Raw genomic sequence first — 21635 nt, forward strand, 5'->3', positions numbered from 1 at the left:
AAGTTACACAAAGTCAAGTAGAGTTGATCATGGCATGTTCCATCCCGAAGTCACTTGGACACTTTGCGAGTTTCCATGGAGTTGGTCTTCTAGGAACTAAATCTCTTTGGTATCAATTCATGGAACAATGTCCATTCAAATCTGTCCGCACCATTGGAGGGTTCATTCGAGCTCATCTTAAAAGGGAAATTCCAGAATCTACTTCTTGTTCTTTACCTATGTGTCAAGGACTAGCACTGGAATCTCAAGTTGAATCAATTGGTGGAAGGAATATCGAAGTGTCAAAGGGAGTTTTCTCATTTAAATCTCGTTCTACACCTTCTTACCATCTAGCTAATAATGTCCCATTAGTCCTTTACCCAATTTCTGAATTGCTCCAAGTTGAAGGTTATTTTGTTTTCATAGGTTGTAACGCTGTCCACAATTTTCCAACTACGGCTAAAGACTTGCAACCCGATTTCGTGCTTATCCCTGCTGCAAGTGGTGCACGTTCGTGCTTCTTCACATGTCCAAAAGCTAGTCACCACGAGCTTACTTCACCAACCCCAACTTGTGCAAATTCATGCGATTCGTATGGAGTGCATTTCACTTCATTGCTGCCACTTATGTCACGTGACAATAAGACAATCCATGGCCGAAGGTTGATTAGAGAGCTTTGGATTGCTACCTGGAAGTTTCGTGAGCCTTACACAAGCTTTTTCCTATCTTGGCGCATGTCCTTGTTTGAGGGCCTCATGAAACTGACCAAACGGCATTTAACTTGGCTCGTGACCTTTCATTTGTTCCCAACGTGGCTGACCTCCAAACGCACTGTCGACATCCCCATCTAGATTTGAGGACAAATCCTTTTCAAGAGGAGGGGAATGATGCGGTGGAGCACGAGGCCCAAAGTGTACAAGTAGACCCTGTGAAGGTGCCCCAAGGCACAGTGACACGAGCACGAGCTAAGAGATTCAAGGAGTCCCTCCAAGCCTTGGTACGTGCTATCCAAAACCAAGAGAAACCGAGCATTGAAGGGATTGAGTTGGAATATCCTTGCACGACTACTAAAATGCTGCTTACAATTGAAGATGCAAGTGTCCAAGCTCCAAACGGTGGGCTGAGCCGCAGTTAAGTACCCTCGCCGAGCCGTACGGGGGTCTCGCTTATGATCTATAGATAGTTGGGCTAGCTTTCGGTCAAGTGAAGGCCCAAGGGGCTGGCCGAACTTTCCTTGTTATTTTTCCAGTTTATTAGGTCTTAGTCACGGCTATTAATAGCCTCAAGCCGCATGTTACATTCAGTTTTTGAGAGTATTGAATAAAATTTCCAGAATTTCGTCCATTCCTTGTGGCAAATTCCCTTAGCTTGTAAAAGCTAAGTTGAACATCCTAGAGTTGATCCTAGGCTGTTCTTGACTTATCAATCAAGCACACATACTTGATTGTGGCGTCCTCTACCGTTAAATCTGTTCTTGAGTGGTCCAAGTTCGGGTTCAACTCCGTCAAATCTTCATCGTGTTCCTCTAGATCCGAAGTAGCTTCCGCGTCTCGTATCAGCTGGTATCAGAGCTAGTTAGAGGTATCACGAATATCCTTTTTTATCGTTTTTAGATCTATTTTAGTCTTCTAAATTCGTAGCTCAAGTGCTCGGGTTTGTCAAGTCCGAAATCTGTCTTGGTTGTTTCCTTGTCAGAAATCTGTCTTTGTTGTTTAGTTGTTGTCCGAAATTTTCTGTCCAATTTTTGTCTCGTGTTTATGTTCTGTTTAAATCCAGAAAAAAAAAATCTCTTGTGTTGCATACCTTATTGTCATTCCCTTGAGTCGTTGCTGGAATTAATTGCTGGGTTGCCGAATCTGTTTGCACTTGTTTCTTGAACCTTTGTGTTGTTGCTTTGCAAAACTCGAACATCAAAACCTTATTGGGGAAGTCTTGAGCTTCTTGGATCAAAGAGGTTAATCTTGGCAGTCTTGAAACCTGAAATAAACCTTCAACCGTGTTCTTGTTTTCATGGAACTTTGATCTTGAAACCAAATCTGTCCAAGTTGTTTACGTTAATTGCTGTGAAATTGTGGTCTAAGCTAGCTGGCTATTGTGTGAAAACACCCCAACAGAAGTCAAAAAAAATTTCAAGAAAGACGGCTCTAGTTTCCAATTCTTGACCAGCCTTCAAGTTTTACCAAATCTGATTCAAAGGTCAAAAAAAATTTTCAAGAAAGACGGCTCTAGTTTCCAATTCTTGACCAGCCTTCAAGTTTTACCAAATCTGATTCAAACTTGGACTTTCAAATCTGAACAGCCCTAGTCTTGGTCAGCATTCAAGCCACCAAATCTGATTCAAACTTGGACTTCCAAATCTGAACAACATCCAATTCTTGACAGCCTACAAGTTTACCAAATTTTGTGCAAAATCTGACTTCCAAATCTGACCAAACTCCAAGGTTTCCAATCTTGGCAACCCCAAGTGTCCAAATCAGATCACGGACCAAAAAAAAAAACCACGGACCAGCAGCTCAACACATTCCAGAAATTTGGGTTTCGGGTAGAGTTTTCTAGGATTTTCAAAATTTCAGCATTCAAGTTAATTGTCTTACTTTCTTTTGAGTCGTTAGTTATTGTCCAGCTATATTCTGAGTCTTGAGTCGTGTCTAGGTCGTCAGTCATACACCTCCATTTATTTCTACTAGCTTGTGTGTCACTTGTTGACTAGTCAAGAACGTATACTGCGGTAACACCTAGTTTGTTCAACCAAGCAACTAGCAAGCCAAGGAATTGCTTGGTAAGATTATTAGAGAGTGATACACTTGAGTGAAATACGAGTGTGAGTGACCTATACATCGTATTTAAAAAAAAAAAAAAAAGAGAGCAAGGAACTCGTTTTTGTTTATTTATTTTGCAGGTGGACTAAATATGTCTAGTGAAGTTGGTGAACAAACCATGGACATCAAACTACAATTGTAAGCCATGTGTGGGAGGAAAATTCCTTTGCACTACTAACCGTTTTGCAGGTCACATAGTCATGGCCACTAGAGTTGCATCTTGCTCATACAATCAAGAATTCATGGAGACCGAACCTTTCAAGAGGAGAGGTCCCAAGCGAAGTACCTCCAAGTACTTTAGCCCCATGCAATCCAGTTCACAATGTGGGTATCATTCACTCCGGGAGGAGATGCAACGCCACCGTGCTTTGTGTGTGTATGAAAGGTATAAACAAGATTGTGATGAGTATGAGAAGGAGCAAAGCAGTTTGCGTAGAGCATCTAAATCAAGGTCAACTTCAAGCAAACAAGGTTCATCTAAGAAGTGTCTTGACAATCAAGACGAAGGGCTCGAGAATTTTCGAATTGAGTCAAAGCTTCGTGAATCAATGGATAAATTCGAACGTCGGACTGAAGCATTGATTGATGATATGATGGAAAGACTTAGCCAAGTGCTGGATTCACACCTGGAGCAACTTAACCATGTGCCAACCGGTGGTAATAAAGGGAAAATTCATCCTAGTCCCTCGTTGATTGAAGAGCCAAATATGAATGAGTTACAACTGAGCCATGAACATGAGCTAGACAATGAAAATCAAACCTCATGTACAATGCGTGAGCAATGGTCCGAGAAGAATGGAGTGGAAAAAGACAAGAATAATTTGGCCTTAGTGAAGAGTAAAAAGGAGGAGTTGGCCGTGTTTACAAAGGCTGAAAGTGTGACCATTTTGTTTGCTAACCGGCTAACATGTGTTTTGTTTAGCACCTCTTCTTTTGTTCAAGTTACACAAAGTCAAGTAGAGTTGATCATGGCATGTTCCATCCCGAAGTCACTTGGACACTTTGCGAGTTTCCATGGAGTTGGTCTTCTAGGAACTAAATCTCTTTGGTATCAATTCATGGAACAATGTCCATTCAAATCTGTCCGCACCATTGGAGGGTTCATTCGAGCTCATCTTAAAAGGGAAATTCCAGAATCTACTTCTTGTTCTTTACCTATGTGTCAAGGACTAGCACTGGAATCTCAAGTTGAATCAATTGGTGGAAGGAATATCGAAGTGTCAAAGGGAGTTTTCTCATTTAAATCTCGTTCTACACCTTCTTACCATCTAGCTAATAATGTCCCATTAGTCCTTTACCCAATTTCTGAATTGCTCCAAGTTGAAGGTTATTTTGTTTTCATAGGTTGTAACGCTGTCCACAATTTTCCAACTACGGCTAAAGACTTGCAACCCGATTTCGTGCTTATCCCTGCTGCAAGTGGTGCACGTTCGTGCTTCTTCACATGTCCAAAAGCTAGTCACCACGAGCTTACTTCACCAACCCCAACTTGTGCAAATTCATGCGATTCGTATGGAGTGCATTTCACTTCATTGCTGCCACTTATGTCACGTGACAATAAGACAATCCATGGCCGAAGGTTGATTAGAGAGCTTTGGATTGCTACCTGGAAGTTTCGTGAGCCTTACACAAGCTTTTTCCTATCTTGGCGCATGTCCTTGTTTGAGGGCCTCATGAAACTGACCAAACGGCATTTAACTTGGCTCGTGACCTTTCATTTGTTCCCAACGTGGCTGACCTCCAAACGCACTGTCGACATCCCCATCTAGATTTGAGGACAAATCCTTTTCAAGAGGAGGGGAATGATGCGGTGGAGCACGAGGCCCAAAGTGTACAAGTAGACCCTGTGAAGGTGCCCCAAGGCACAGTGACACGAGCACGAGCTAAGAGATTCAAGGAGTCCCTCCAAGCCTTGGTACGTGCTATCCAAAACCAAGAGAAACCGAGCATTGAAGGGATTGAGTTGGAATATCCTTGCACGACTACTAAAATGCTGCTTACAATTGAAGATGCAAGTGTCCAAGCTCCAAACGGTGGGCTGAGCCGCAGTTAAGTACCCTCGCCGAGCCGTACGGGGGTCTCGCTTATGATCTATAGATAGTTGGGCTAGCTTTCGGTCAAGTGAAGGCCCAAGGGGCTGGCCGAACTTTCCTTGTTATTTTTCCAGTTTATTAGGTCTTAGTCACGGCTATTAATAGCCTCAAGCCGCATGTTACATTCAGTTTTTGAGAGTATTGAATAAAATTTCCAGAATTTCGTCCATTCCTTGTGGCAAATTCCCTTAGCTTGTAAAAGCTAAGTTGAACATCCTAGAGTTGATCCTAGGCTGTTCTTGACTTATCAATCAAGCACACATACTTGATTGTGGCGTCCTCTACCGTTAAATCTGTTCTTGAGTGGTCCAAGTTCGGGTTCAACTCCGTCAAATCTTCATCGTGTTCCTCTAGATCCGAAGTAGCTTCCGCGTCTCGTATCAGCTGGTATCAGAGCTAGTTAGAGGTATCACGAATATCCTTTTTTATCGTTTTTAGATCTATTTTAGTCTTCTAAATTCGTAGCTCAAGTGCTCGGGTTTGTCAAGTCCGAAATCTGTCTTGGTTGTTTCCTTGTCAGAAATCTGTCTTTGTTGTTTAGTTGTTGTCCGAAATTTTCTGTCCAATTTTTGTCTCGTGTTTATGTTCTGTTTAAATCCAGAAAAAAAAAATCTCTTGTGTTGCATACCTTATTGTCATTCCCTTGAGTCGTTGCTGGAATTAATTGCTGGGTTGCCGAATCTGTTTGCACTTGTTTCTTGAACCTTTGTGTTGTTGCTTTGCAAAACTCGAACATCAAAACCTTATTGGGGAAGTCTTGAGCTTCTTGGATCAAAGAGGTTAATCTTGGCAGTCTTGAAACCTGAAATAAACCTTCAACCGTGTTCTTGTTTTCATGGAACTTTGATCTTGAAACCAAATCTGTCCAAGTTGTTTACGTTAATTGCTGTGAAATTGTGGTCTAAGCTAGCTGGCTATTGTGTGAAAACACCCCAACAGAAGTCAAAAAAAATTTCAAGAAAGACGGCTCTAGTTTCCAATTCTTGACCAGCCTTCAAGTTTTACCAAATCTGATTCAAAGGTCAAAAAAAATTTTCAAGAAAGACGGCTCTAGTTTCCAATTCTTGACCAGCCTTCAAGTTTTACCAAATCTGATTCAAACTTGGACTTTCAAATCTGAACAGCCCTAGTCTTGGTCAGCATTCAAGCCACCAAATCTGATTCAAACTTGGACTTCCAAATCTGAACAACATCCAATTCTTGACAGCCTACAAGTTTACCAAATTTTGTGCAAAATCTGACTTCCAAATCTGACCAAACTCCAAGGTTTCCAATCTTGGCAACCCCAAGTGTCCAAATCAGATCACGGACCAAAAAAAAAAACCACGGACCAGCAGCTCAACACATTCCAGAAATTTGGGTTTCGGGTAGAGTTTTCTAGGATTTTCAAAATTTCAGCATTCAAGTTAATTGTCTTACTTTCTTTTGAGTCGTTAGTTATTGTCCAGCTATATTCTGAGTCTTGAGTCGTGTCTAGGTCGTCAGTCATACACCTCCATTTATTTCTACTAGCTTGTGTGTCACTTGTTGACTAGTCAAGAACGTATACTGCGGTAACACCTAGTTTGTTCAACCAAGCAACTAGCAAGCCAAGGAATTGCTTGGTAAGATTATTAGAGAGTGATACACTTGAGTGAAATACGAGTGTGAGTGACCTATACATCGTATTTAAAAAAAAAAAAAAAAGAGAGCAAGGAACTCGTTTTTGTTTATTTATTTTGCAGGTGGACTAAATATGTCTAGTGAAGTTGGTGAACAAACCATGGACATCAAACTACAATTGTAAGCCATGTGTGGGAGGAAAATTCCTTTGCACTACTAACCGTTTTGCAGGTCACATAGTCATGGCCACTAGAGTTGCATCTTGCTCATACAATCAAGAATTCATGGAGACCGAACCTTTCAAGAGGAGAGGTCCCAAGCGAAGTACCTCCAAGTACTTTAGCCCCATGCAATCCAGTTCACAATGTGGGTATCATTCACTCCGGGAGGAGATGCAACGCCACCGTGCTTTGTGTGTGTATGAAAGGTATAAACAAGATTGTGATGAGTATGAGAAGGAGCAAAGCAGTTTGCGTAGAGCATCTAAATCAAGGTCAACTTCAAGCAAACAAGGTTCATCTAAGAAGTGTCTTGACAATCAAGACGAAGGGCTCGAGAATTTTCGAATTGAGTCAAAGCTTCGTGAATCAATGGATAAATTCGAACGTCGGACTGAAGCATTGATTGATGATATGATGGAAAGACTTAGCCAAGTGCTGGATTCACACCTGGAGCAACTTAACCATGTGCCAACCGGTGGTAATAAAGGGAAAATTCATCCTAGTCCCTCGTTGATTGAAGAGCCAAATATGAATGAGTTACAACTGAGCCATGAACATGAGCTAGACAATGAAAATCAAACCTCATGTACAATGCGTGAGCAATGGTCCGAGAAGAATGGAGTGGAAAAAGACAAGAATAATTTGGCCTTAGTGAAGAGTAAAAAGGAGGAGTTGGCCGTGTTTACAAAGGCTGAAAGTGTGACCATTTTGTTTGCTAACCGGCTAACATGTGTTTTGTTTAGCACCTCTTCTTTTGTTCAAGTTACACAAAGTCAAGTAGAGTTGATCATGGCATGTTCCATCCCGAAGTCACTTGGACACTTTGCGAGTTTCCATGGAGTTGGTCTTCTAGGAACTAAATCTCTTTGGTATCAATTCATGGAACAATGTCCATTCAAATCTGTCCGCACCATTGGAGGGTTCATTCGAGCTCATCTTAAAAGGGAAATTCCAGAATCTACTTCTTGTTCTTTACCTATGTGTCAAGGACTAGCACTGGAATCTCAAGTTGAATCAATTGGTGGAAGGAATATCGAAGTGTCAAAGGGAGTTTTCTCATTTAAATCTCGTTCTACACCTTCTTACCATCTAGCTAATAATGTCCCATTAGTCCTTTACCCAATTTCTGAATTGCTCCAAGTTGAAGGTTATTTTGTTTTCATAGGTTGTAACGCTGTCCACAATTTTCCAACTACGGCTAAAGACTTGCAACCCGATTTCGTGCTTATCCCTGCTGCAAGTGGTGCACGTTCGTGCTTCTTCACATGTCCAAAAGCTAGTCACCACGAGCTTACTTCACCAACCCCAACTTGTGCAAATTCATGCGATTCGTATGGAGTGCATTTCACTTCATTGCTGCCACTTATGTCACGTGACAATAAGACAATCCATGGCCGAAGGTTGATTAGAGAGCTTTGGATTGCTACCTGGAAGTTTCGTGAGCCTTACACAAGCTTTTTCCTATCTTGGCGCATGTCCTTGTTTGAGGGCCTCATGAAACTGACCAAACGGCATTTAACTTGGCTCGTGACCTTTCATTTGTTCCCAACGTGGCTGACCTCCAAACGCACTGTCGACATCCCCATCTAGATTTGAGGACAAATCCTTTTCAAGAGGAGGGGAATGATGCGGTGGAGCACGAGGCCCAAAGTGTACAAGTAGACCCTGTGAAGGTGCCCCAAGGCACAGTGACACGAGCACGAGCTAAGAGATTCAAGGAGTCCCTCCAAGCCTTGGTACGTGCTATCCAAAACCAAGAGAAACCGAGCATTGAAGGGATTGAGTTGGAATATCCTTGCACGACTACTAAAATGCTGCTTACAATTGAAGATGCAAGTGTCCAAGCTCCAAACGGTGGGCTGAGCCGCAGTTAAGTACCCTCGCCGAGCCGTACGGGGGTCTCGCTTATGATCTATAGATAGTTGGGCTAGCTTTCGGTCAAGTGAAGGCCCAAGGGGCTGGCCGAACTTTCCTTGTTATTTTTCCAGTTTATTAGGTCTTAGTCACGGCTATTAATAGCCTCAAGCCGCATGTTACATTCAGTTTTTGAGAGTATTGAATAAAATTTCCAGAATTTCGTCCATTCCTTGTGGCAAATTCCCTTAGCTTGTAAAAGCTAAGTTGAACATCCTAGAGTTGATCCTAGGCTGTTCTTGACTTATCAATCAAGCACACATACTTGATTGTGGCGTCCTCTACCGTTAAATCTGTTCTTGAGTGGTCCAAGTTCGGGTTCAACTCCGTCAAATCTTCATCGTGTTCCTCTAGATCCGAAGTAGCTTCCGCGTCTCGTATCAGCTGGTATCAGAGCTAGTTAGAGGTATCACGAATATCCTTTTTTATCGTTTTTAGATCTATTTTAGTCTTCTAAATTCGTAGCTCAAGTGCTCGGGTTTGTCAAGTCCGAAATCTGTCTTGGTTGTTTCCTTGTCAGAAATCTGTCTTTGTTGTTTAGTTGTTGTCCGAAATTTTCTGTCCAATTTTTGTCTCGTGTTTATGTTCTGTTTAAATCCAGAAAAAAAAAATCTCTTGTGTTGCATACCTTATTGTCATTCCCTTGAGTCGTTGCTGGAATTAATTGCTGGGTTGCCGAATCTGTTTGCACTTGTTTCTTGAACCTTTGTGTTGTTGCTTTGCAAAACTCGAACATCAAAACCTTATTGGGGAAGTCTTGAGCTTCTTGGATCAAAGAGGTTAATCTTGGCAGTCTTGAAACCTGAAATAAACCTTCAACCGTGTTCTTGTTTTCATGGAACTTTGATCTTGAAACCAAATCTGTCCAAGTTGTTTACGTTAATTGCTGTGAAATTGTGGTCTAAGCTAGCTGGCTATTGTGTGAAAACACCCCAACAGAAGTCAAAAAAAATTTCAAGAAAGACGGCTCTAGTTTCCAATTCTTGACCAGCCTTCAAGTTTTACCAAATCTGATTCAAAGGTCAAAAAAAATTTTCAAGAAAGACGGCTCTAGTTTCCAATTCTTGACCAGCCTTCAAGTTTTACCAAATCTGATTCAAACTTGGACTTTCAAATCTGAACAGCCCTAGTCTTGGTCAGCATTCAAGCCACCAAATCTGATTCAAACTTGGACTTCCAAATCTGAACAACATCCAATTCTTGACAGCCTACAAGTTTACCAAATTTTGTGCAAAATCTGACTTCCAAATCTGACCAAACTCCAAGGTTTCCAATCTTGGCAACCCCAAGTGTCCAAATCAGATCACGGACCAAAAAAAAAAACCACGGACCAGCAGCTCAACACATTCCAGAAATTTGGGTTTCGGGTAGAGTTTTCTAGGATTTTCAAAATTTCAGCATTCAAGTTAATTGTCTTACTTTCTTTTGAGTCGTTAGTTATTGTCCAGCTATATTCTGAGTCTTGAGTCGTGTCTAGGTCGTCAGTCATACACCTCCATTTATTTCTACTAGCTTGTGTGTCACTTGTTGACTAGTCAAGAACGTATACTGCGGTAACACCTAGTTTGTTCAACCAAGCAACTAGCAAGCCAAGGAATTGCTTGGTAAGATTATTAGAGAGTGATACACTTGAGTGAAATACGAGTGTGAGTGACCTATACATCGTATTTAAAAAAAAAAAAAAAAGAGAGCAAGGAACTCGTTTTTGTTTATTTATTTTGCAGGTGGACTAAATATGTCTAGTGAAGTTGGTGAACAAACCATGGACATCAAACTACAATTGTAAGCCATGTGTGGGAGGAAAATTCCTTTGCACTACTAACCGTTTTGCAGGTCACATAGTCATGGCCACTAGAGTTGCATCTTGCTCATACAATCAAGAATTCATGGAGACCGAACCTTTCAAGAGGAGAGGTCCCAAGCGAAGTACCTCCAAGTACTTTAGCCCCATGCAATCCAGTTCACAATGTGGGTATCATTCACTCCGGGAGGAGATGCAACGCCACCGTGCTTTGTGTGTGTATGAAAGGTATAAACAAGATTGTGATGAGTATGAGAAGGAGCAAAGCAGTTTGCGTAGAGCATCTAAATCAAGGTCAACTTCAAGCAAACAAGGTTCATCTAAGAAGTGTCTTGACAATCAAGACGAAGGGCTCGAGAATTTTCGAATTGAGTCAAAGCTTCGTGAATCAATGGATAAATTCGAACGTCGGACTGAAGCATTGATTGATGATATGATGGAAAGACTTAGCCAAGTGCTGGATTCACACCTGGAGCAACTTAACCATGTGCCAACCGGTGGTAATAAAGGGAAAATTCATCCTAGTCCCTCGTTGATTGAAGAGCCAAATATGAATGAGTTACAACTGAGCCATGAACATGAGCTAGACAATGAAAATCAAACCTCATGTACAATGCGTGAGCAATGGTCCGAGAAGAATGGAGTGGAAAAAGACAAGAATAATTTGGCCTTAGTGAAGAGTAAAAAGGAGGAGTTGGCCGTGTTTACAAAGGCTGAAAGTGTGACCATTTTGTTTGCTAACCGGCTAACATGTGTTTTGTTTAGCACCTCTTCTTTTGTTCAAGTTACACAAAGTCAAGTAGAGTTGATCATGGCATGTTCCATCCCGAAGTCACTTGGACACTTTGCGAGTTTCCATGGAGTTGGTCTTCTAGGAACTAAATCTCTTTGGTATCAATTCATGGAACAATGTCCATTCAAATCTGTCCGCACCATTGGAGGGTTCATTCGAGCTCATCTTAAAAGGGAAATTCCAGAATCTACTTCTTGTTCTTTACCTATGTGTCAAGGACTAGCACTGGAATCTCAAGTTGAATCAATTGGTGGAAGGAATATCGAAGTGTCAAAGGGAGTTTTCTCATTTAAATCTCGTTCTACACCTTCTTACCATCTAGCTAATAATGTCCCATTAGTCCTTTACCCAATTTCTGAATTGCTCCAAGTTGAAGGTTATTTTGTTTTCATAGGTTGTAACGCTGTCCACAATTTTCCAACTACGGCTAAAGACTTGCAACCCGATTTCGTGCTTATCCCTGCTGCAAGTGGTGCACGTTCGTGCTTCTTCACATGTCCAAAAGCTAGTCACCACGAGCTTACTTCACCAACCCCAACTTGTGCAAATTCATGCGATTCGTATGGAGTGCATTTCACTTCATTGCTGCCACTTATGTCACGTGACAATAAGACAATCCATGGCCGAAGGTTGATTAGAGAGCTTTGGATTGCTACCTGGAAGTTTCGTGAGCCTTACACAAGCTTTTTCCTATCTTGGCGCATGTCCTTGTTTGAGGGCCTCATGAAACTGACCAAACGGCATTTAACTTGGCTCGTGACCTTTCATTTGTTCCCAACGTGGCTGACCTCCAAACGCACTGTCGACATCCCCATCTAGATTTGAGGACAAATCCTTTTCAAGAGGAGGGGAATGATGCGGTGGAGCACGAGGCCCAAAGTGTACAAGTAGACCCTGTGAAGGTGCCCCAAGGCACAGTGACACGAGCACGAGCTAAGAGATTCAAGGAGTCCCTCCAAGCCTTGGTACGTGCTATCCAAAACCAAGAGAAACCGAGCATTGAAGGGATTGAGTTGGAATATCCTTGCACGACTACTAAAATGCTGCTTACAATTGAAGATGCAAGTGTCCAAGCTCCAAACGGTGGGCTGAGCCGCAGTTAAGTACCCTCGCCGAGCCGTACGGGGGTCTCGCTTATGATCTATAGATAGTTGGGCTAGCTTTCGGTCAAGTGAAGGCCCAAGGGGCTGGCCGAACTTTCCTTGTTATTTTTCCAGTTTATTAGGTCTTAGTCACGGCTATTAATAGCCTCAAGCCGCATGTTACATTCAGTTTTTGAGAGTATTGAATAAAATTTCCAGAATTTCGTCCATTCCTTGTGGCAAATTCCCTTAGCTTGTAAAAGCTAAGTTGAACATCCTAGAGTTGATCCTAGGCTGTTCTTGACTTATCAATCAAGCACACATACTTGATTGTGGCGTCCTCTACCGTTAAATCTGTTCTTGAGTGGTCCAAGTTCGGGTTCAACTCCGTCAAATCTTCATCGTGTTCCTCTAGATCCGAAGTAGCTTCCGCGTCTCGAGACCTAATAAACTGGAAAAATAACAAGGAAAGTTCGGCCAGCCCCTTGGGCCTTCACTTGACCGAAAGCTAGCCCAACTATCTATAGATCATAAGCGAGACCCCCGTACGGCTCGGCGAGGGTACTTAACTGCGGCTCAGCCCACCGTTTGGAGCTTGGACACTTGCATCTTCAATTGTAAGCAGCATTTTAGTAGTCGTGCAAGGATATTCCAACTCAATCCCTTCAATGCTCGGTTTCTCTTGGTTTTGGATAGCACGTACCAAGGCTTGGAGGGACTCCTTGAATCTCTTAGCTCGTGCTCGTGTCACTGTGCCTTGGGGCACCTTCACAGGGTCTACTTGTACACTTTCGGCCTCGTGCTCCACCGCATCACTCTTTACTTCGCTCACAGTCTTTGGTGTCGGCCAATCTTGGATGGCTTTCACCTTCCTTTTATCTACCTGTATTCCCTATGCACTAATAACATATCCTTGAAAGACCAACTGATTTGTGCAAAAAGAACACTTTTTCAAGTTAGCATACAAACTTGCTTGGCATAAGCATTTAAAATAACACGTAAATGCTCTATGTGTTCATCAAGATTTCGACTAGAGACTAAGATATCATCAAAATAGACTACCACAAATTTATCAAGAAAAGGGCGTAGAATATGATTCATTAACCTCATGAATGTATTAGGGGCGTTAGATAAACCAAAGGGCATGACTAGCCATTTATACAACCCATAAGTAGTCTTAAAAGCCGTTTTCCATTCGTCCCCGTCCTTCATTCGGATTTGGTGATACCCACTTTTAAAATCAATTTTCATGAAAATTACAGCCCCATTTAGTTCATCTAGCATGTCATCTAACCTAGGTATAGGATGACGATACTTTACCGTTATCGAATTGATGGCTCTGCAATCCACACACATGCGTGAGCTTCCATCCTTCTTTGACGCCAAGATGATGGGGACGGCACAGGGACTTAGGCTTTCATGCACCCAACCTTTCTTAAGCAGTTCGTGCACTTGCCTTTGTAGTTCCTTGGTTTCCTCGGGACTCATGCGATAGGGGGCTTTATTGGGCAATGGTGAGCCCGGAATGAGGTTTATTTGGTGCTCAATGCCACGGATGGGAGGTAGTCCATCCGGGATCTCCTCAGGAAACATATCCTCAAATTCCTGCAACAATGAGATAACACGGGGTATCATGAAAATATACAGTGGTTAAATTTATATGGTAGTTATGATGGTAGTTATATGGTAGAAGCAAGCATAACTTCTTTACATACTATCATAAGCAAGTGTTGGTAAGAAAGTAAAGCTTTCTTTACATCCCTGGCTTTTGCGAGCATGCTTTGCTTCCTCTCAGTTCTCTTCTCAAGGGCCGAATCATTTAAGGCCAGTTTTCCCTCACTCTTCTCGGCTCCTTTCAATTTCCTTTGCTCCTCGTGTTCTTGTTGCAACCGGACTTGGTCCTCGTGCACTTGTTTAGGAGTGAGAGGCACAAGTGTGACTTTCCTGTTGTCGTGCATAAAGGTGTACTTATTGGTGAAACCATCGTGGCTAGTTCTTTCATCATATTGCCATGGTCTCCCCAATAGCACATGAGTAGCTTGCATTGGCACGACATCATAGAGGACTTTATCCTCGTATCGACCAATGCGGAATAGGATCTCGACTTGCTTTGTGACTCGCACATCTCCACTGTCGTTCAACTATTGGAGCCTATATGGATGTGGATGCTTGATTGTAGGAAGCGAGGCCTTCTCCACTAGTGTCATACTTGCCACGTTTGTACAACTCCTGGGATCAATTATAAGACTACACACCTTGCCTTTTATGTGACAACGTGTGTAGAAGATGTTTTCCCTTTGTTGGCCATTTTCTTCCTTTACTTGAGCAGTTAGCACCTTTTGAACCACTAAGTCGAGTTGTTCATTCGTTGGTATTTCCTCACTAGAATCGGCATCCTTCTCTCCCAACGATGGTACTCCTTTATAGCTGTCTTCTTCATCCGTCACGACTTCTCCATTTTCAAGTAAGAGCATGGTTCGTCGATTTGGACACTGAGATGCGATGTGACCAAACCCTTGGCATTTGAAGCACTTGATCTCATGGTTATGGGCTTTAGAGGCGTCAGTCACCGCCTTGGTATCCTTCCCGAAGCTCCCATAATCGGTTTCTTCTCCTTCGTAGGCGGATATGTTCTCCAATTCGAGCTAACCGGTGTACTAGTGAGTCGAGTGGCATCCCTCCTCTTGAGGCGACGCTCCGCTTTGGAAGCTTTGTCCACCATGTCCGTGATTTCCACGTAGTGATGCAACTCCACTACCTCTGCAATCTTGGGTCTCAACCCAGTTAAGAACCTAGCCATTGTCGCTTCCCGGTCCTCCACTACATCGGCACGTAGCATGGCTATTTCCATCTCCTTGAAACAGTCATCTACACTTCGAGACCCTTGACTCAAGTTTTGTAGTTTTTGATAAAGGTCTCGGTGGTAGTGACTTGGAATGAACCGTTTCCTCATCAACCTGCGAAGTTCATGCCATGTGGTCACAGGTAGTTCTCCACATCTCCTTCGGCTAAGTCGCACTTGATCCGACCAGATAATGGCGTAATCCGTGAACTCGAGAGTGGCAAGCTTTACCTTTTGGTCCTCCCTATAGTCTTGACATTCGAAGATCATCTCGATGCGTTTCTCCCACTCCAAGTAGGCATCCGGATCGGATTTCCCTTGGAATGAGGGGATTTTGATTTTGATCTCTTTGAGTGCATCATCGTTCCTTCTTTGGTCTTGGTGAGCATATCTAGGCCGTCGGTCTTCCTCATCTCCGCCATGCATAGGACCGGATTCATCCCTATTGCTTCCTCCATGAACCGAGTTACTTCGTTGTTGATGGTTCTCAAGTTGGTCTATTCACTCATGTAGGGATTCAAGGGACATGTCCATCCTCCATTGGAACTCACTCGTCAAGGCCTCCATGTTAAGTTTATTGTCAAAAGGGTGAGAATCCATGCTAAGGTAAACCTGTAAAAAGAGTTAGCAAAGACACAAGGGTATATTGCCTTTGACGCTCCCTTACGTGTTTACACTCAACTCTCTTGTGTCACTCAAAATTACCCACTCTAATGATCTCACAAATAACCCTTATTGGCCTTTGTTTGCCTCTCTTGAAAAAATCAGAAAATTTCCTCCAAGGAGCTCCAATGTCGACGTTCAACCACGTATCAAACAGTGAATGAAGCAAGGGGTCAAACTGGAACAAACTCAGGTATATGACACAATTAAGATGCTGTTTAATGACTCAAATAATGTAGGAAAGCAATCCTAAGATGATCGATACTAGACGCGACTCACAACTCAAAGCTGAAATTTGGAATCCTAGAAAGACTCCAACCCGAAAACTGGAATTTTGAGCTGCTGTTTTTGCCGAGTTCTGTTCAGTATTTTGGAGGGAAAAAGGTGCTTTTGTGGTGTTCAAATAATGCCAGAATCAGCCCTCAAATTTCAGCCAATTCGGTTTGCAACAACTAGTCCAACCAATTTAGGAAACTCAAGAATCCAAGGGTGATTTGGATAAGGTCTTTGTAGCGGTTTAGGAAACTGGTTTGGGGTGTTTTTGGGGCTATCCAGGTCATTTGAGGTTGTTGGAATTCAGTCGAGAATAGGAAGCTCAAGATATTGAAGCCAATTAAGATTTGGAAGCCAACCAAGAATTGGAAACTCAAACCAATCAAGATTTGGAAATCTGATTTCCATTGAGCATTCGGTCTCTCGTTCCTCTTTTTTTTTGTTTCGTTTCTTTTCTTCTTTTTTTGTCTTTTGTTCAAGATTTCGGTTCTTCAAGGATCACAATTTCAGATTATACCACAAGATCAAGAAGCGGATGCAAGGTTATTCAAACTTTCAAGAAACCCTAGTTCTTGATTTTATGGTTTCAAGAACTTTCAAGTCAAGTCTTGCAGGCCCAAGAACTTCAAGAATCTTGTTCAAGAACTCAAGAACTTCCCCAAATTATATTATGGTATCCAAGGTTTACAAGAACAACAACCAAAACTCATGAAATAGGTAAAACAGAATTTCAGCAATACTCAAAACGAAATTCCAGCATCTTGACGTGAGAACAAAATAAGGTGCGTGACTTTTTTTTGTTTTTTATTACTCTAATGATTCAAACACAACACCAACAAACTCATTGATGAAACTTGGGCAGAAACAACACACGAAAATACTGGAATAATTCTGGAAAATTGCGGACAGCACACTAACAAGAAGCAAACGATTCGGACTTCACAAGAAACCCTTCCCACGATTTGACACAAAACCCTAATGACCTAGCAACAAAATTGATGGATAAAAACTGGCTCAAAACAACAAAAACAAGGGATGTAATGTGATACCTCTAACTAGCTCTGATTACCAACTGATACGAACATCGCCAACTTGTGACGAAACCCGGAAGAGACAGGCGCACAGGATCTAGAGGGACGGAGCACGTTTGGAGTTGATTATATCTTTACCCGTTAATCACGTGGCTAACGAACCTTGGTATAGTGTAGAAGACGCCACAATCTAGTGTGATTCTAGATTGATAAGTCAACTTGAAGATCCTAGGGAATTATTCTAAGAACTTCAGGAAAAGCTCACAAGAAGCCAATGAGAGAACTCTCAATTTTGTATTAAACCAAATCTGAAAAAAAATAATACAAGCAATAGTCCTAAATATAATACTACTACTAGATGCTCGAAAATCCAAAAGGGACTTAGGGCTCCAAGGAAGGTCCGTGGCCCTTGCTAAGTTCGGCCAAAGGTAGTGGGCCTCCTACTCGGTCCTATGCTCAACATGAGCTTTATTGATCTAGGCCATAACTACTAATGCAATACTTAAACTTTAAATAACTATATGATTAACCATGATACTCCAGAAAGGGCTGTGGCCCTCAAACAAGGTCCTCTTCATCGAGCAAGGCCTCTACCAAGTTGATTTGTCTTTCATTCTTACTTGCAAGGCCTTCTATGGGCCGAGGCCTCCCAACTTGGGCTTGGGCAGCTTGTACTAGAAGTTGGAGTGCTTCCTTCATTTTCTTGAGGCGTGCTCGAGTGACAGGGCCGAGGGAAACCTTCACTTGTTCTACATGTATGGTCTACTCAATGTTCTCCTTCGAATCATTCCTCTCCTCTTGAAAAGGATTTGCCCTCAAATCTGATTCAAATTCTGCGAGAAAGGGACTAAAGTCAGTGACATTAAATGTGGCACTTATAGCTCCATACACATCTGGGAGGTCCAACTTGTAAGCATTGTTGTTCACACGCTCAAGAACTTGGAAGGAACCGTCGCCTCAGGGGAGTAGCTTGCTTTGTCGTTGAACTGGAAACCTCTCTTCGCGAAGGTGCAACCAATCAAAGATCATTTGACGCCTTCCTTTGTTTGCTTGCTTCGCATATTGACTCGTGCGATGCTCAATGTTGAGTCACACTTTCTCATGTAGTGCCTTCACAAAATCTGCCCTTTTCTTTTCATCCAGATTGACACACTCAGACAACGGCAAAGGTGACAAATCCAAAGAAGTTAACGGGTTAAAACCATATACAACTTCAAAAGGTGAGAAACGTGTAGCACTATGCACAGTTCGGTTATAGGCAAACTCAACATGAGGAAGACATTCCTCCCAAGACTTAATGTTCTTTTTAATGATGGCACGCAACAATGTAGATAAAGTGCGATTAACAACTTCTGTTTGGCTATCCGTTTGTGGGTGACTTGAAGTCGAGAATAACAGTTTAGTACCCAATTTTCCCCACAATGTCTTCCAGAAATAGCTAAGAAATTTAACATCCCTGTCAGAAACAATAGTTCTAGGCATGCCATGTAACCTAACTATCCCACGAAAGAACAAATCAGCAATGTTAGAAGCATCATCCGTTTTGTGACAAGCAATGAAATGAGTCATTTTAGGAAATCTGTCAACTACCACAAATATGCTACAATGTCCTTTCCTAGACCTAGGCAACTCAAGTACAAAATTCATAGAAATATCGATCCAAGGTGTAGTAGGCACAGGTAAAGGTGTATACAAACCGAATGGTTGAGTCTTAGACTTAGCTTTGTGGCACACAATGCATCGACCAACCACACGTTCCACATCTCTTCTCATCTTTGGCCAATAGAAGTGTTCCTGCAAAACAACCAAAGTCTTTGCAGCACCAAAGTGTCCCATTAGACTACCTGAATGTGCTTCATGGACTAACAATAGACTGAGGGATGCATAGTTTTTCAACTCGAAACAAATAACCATCATGCATAAAAAAGTGATCCAACCTAGATTGTAAGCATTGTGCATAGCATTCACTAAAATCTGGATCTTTTGCATATAACTCCTTGATGGTTTCAAAACCAAGTAGCTTAGTGTTGAGTAAGGTAAGTAAAGAGTACCTGCGTGACAAGGCATCAGCTACTACATTGATTTTACCTGTCTTATACTTGATCATGTATGGGAAAGTCTCAACAAAAGCAATCCATCGGCATGCCTTTTGTTCAACTTTTGTTGTGACTTCAAGTGTTTGAGTGACTCGTGATCAGTATGAATGACGAACTCCCTTGCTCTCAAATAATGTTGCCATGTTTCGAGAGCCCTAATGAGGGAGTATAGCTCCTTATCGTAGGTGGAGTAGTTCAAGGCTGCCCACTCAGCTTCTCGCTAAAGTAGGCCTACCCTCTTGCATTAACACAGCTCCAATGCCAACACCTGAAGTATCACATTCGATTTCAAACATCTTGTCAAAACTAGGCAAAGAAAGTACAGGTGTGTGCGTGAGTTTGTGTTTAAGTAATTGAAATGCCTTATCTTGGTCAGCTCCCCAATGAGAGGCGACATTCTTCTTGATTACGGCAGTCAACGGAGCGGCAATGGTGCTGAAATCTCGCACAAACCTGCGGTAAAAACTAGCTAATCCATGGAAGCTCTTTACTTCGCTCACAGTCTTTGGTGTCGGCCAATCTTGGATGGCTTTCACCTTCCTTTTATCTACCCTATGCACTAATAACATATCCTTGAAAGACCAACTGATTTGTGCAAAAAGAACACTTTTTCAAGTTAGCATACAAACTTGCTTGGCATAAGGCATTTAAAATAACACGTAAATGCTCTATGTGTTCATCAAGATTTCGACTAGAGACTAAGATATCATCAAAATAGACTACCACAAATTTATCAAGAAAAGGGCGTAGAATATGATTCATTAACCTCATGAATGTATTAGGGGCGTTAGATAAACCAAAGGGCATGACTAGCCATTTATACAACCCATAAGTAGTCTTAAAAGCCGTTTTCCATTCGTCCCCGTCCTTCATTCGGATTTGGTGATACCCACTTTTAAAATCAATTTTCATGAAAATTACAGCCCCATTTAGTTCATCTAGCATGTCATCTAACCTAGGTATAGGATGACGATACTTTACCGTTATCGAATTGATGGCTCTGCAATCCACACACATGCGTGAGCTTCCATCCTTCTTTGACGCCAAGATGATGGGGACGGCACAGGGACTTAGGCTTTCATGCACCCAACCTTTCTTAAGCAGTTCGTCCACTTGCCTTTGTAGTTCCTTGGTTTCCTCGGGACTCATGCGATAGGGGGCTTTATTGGGCAATGGTGAGCCCGGAATGAGGTTTATTTGGTGCTCAATGCCACGGATGGGAGGTAGTCCATCCGGGATCTCCTCAGGAAACATATCCTCAAATTCCTGCAACAATGAGATAACACGGGGTATCATGAAAATATACAGTGGTTAAATTTATATGGTAGTTATGATGGTAGTTATATGGTAGAAGCAAGCATAACTTCTTTACATACTATCATAAGCAAGTGTTGGTAAGAAAGTAAAGCTTTCTTTACATCCCTGGCTTTTGCGAGCATGCTTTGCTTCCTCTCAGTTCTCTTCTCAAGGGCCGAATCATTTAAGGCCAGTTTTCCCTCACTCTTCTCGGCTCCTTTCAATTTCCTTTGCTCCTCGTGTTCTTGTTGCAACCGGACTTGGTCCTCGTGCACTTGTTTAGGAGTGAGAGGCACAAGTGTGACTTTCCTGTTGTCGTGCATAAAGGTGTACTTATTGGTGAAACCATCGTGGCTAGTTCTTTCATCATATTGCCATGGTCTCCCCAATAGCACATGAGTAGCTTGCATTGGCACGACATCATAGAGGACTTTATCCTCGTATCGACCAATGCGGAATAGGATCTCGACTTGCTTTGTGACTCGCACATCTCCACTGTCGTTCAACTATTGGAGCCTATATGGATGTGGATGCTTGATTGTAGGAAGCGAGGCCTTCTCCACTAGTGTCATACTTGCCACGTTTGTACAACTCCTGGGATCAATTATAAGACTACACACCTTGCCTTTTATGTGACAACGTGTGTAGAAGATGTTTTCCCTTTGTTGGCCATTTTCTTCCTTTACTTGAGCAGTTAGCACCTTTTGAACCACTAAGTCGAGTTGTTCATTCGTTGGTATTTCCTCACTAGAATCGGCATCCTTCTCTCCCAACGATGGTACTCCTTTATAGCTGTCTTCTTCATCCGTCACGACTTCTCCATTTTCAAGTAAGAGCATGGTTCGTCGATTTGGACACTGAGATGCGATGTGACCAAACCCTTGGCATTTGAAGCACTTGATCTCATGGTTATGGGCTTTAGAGGCGTCAGTCACCGCCTTGGTATCCTTCCCGAAGCTCCCATAATCGGTTTCTTCTCCTTCGTAGGCGGATATGTTCTCCAATTCGAGCTAACCGGTGTACTAGTGAGTCGAGTGGCATCCCTCCTCTTGAGGCGACGCTCCGCTTTGGAAGCTTTGTCCACCATGTCCGTGATTTCCACGTAGTGATGCAACTCCACTACCTCTGCA

The 21635-nt window shown here is 42.4% G+C and overlaps 1 protein-coding gene across 1 annotated transcript; it reads right to left on the reverse strand.

The window, feature by feature from the left end:
• Positions 1-18202: 18202 nt before the first annotated feature.
• LOC140005582 (uncharacterized) lies at positions 18203-21344 on the reverse strand. Its single transcript, XM_072046587.1, has 4 exons — positions 21126-21344; positions 20586-21011; positions 20131-20475; positions 18203-18907 (listed from the first exon to the last, which is right to left on the reverse strand). Exons 1-4 carry the CDS (start codon positions 21342-21344, stop codon positions 18203-18205), a joined length of 1695 nt encoding a protein of 564 aa, XP_071902688.1.
• Positions 21345-21635: the final 291 nt, after the last annotated feature.

The sequence above is a fragment of the Coffea arabica genome, chromosome 4e (genome assembly GCF_036785885.1).
Source record: "Coffea arabica cultivar ET-39 chromosome 4e, Coffea Arabica ET-39 HiFi, whole genome shotgun sequence".
NCBI classification, from domain to species: domain Eukaryota; kingdom Viridiplantae; phylum Streptophyta; class Magnoliopsida; order Gentianales; family Rubiaceae; genus Coffea; species Coffea arabica.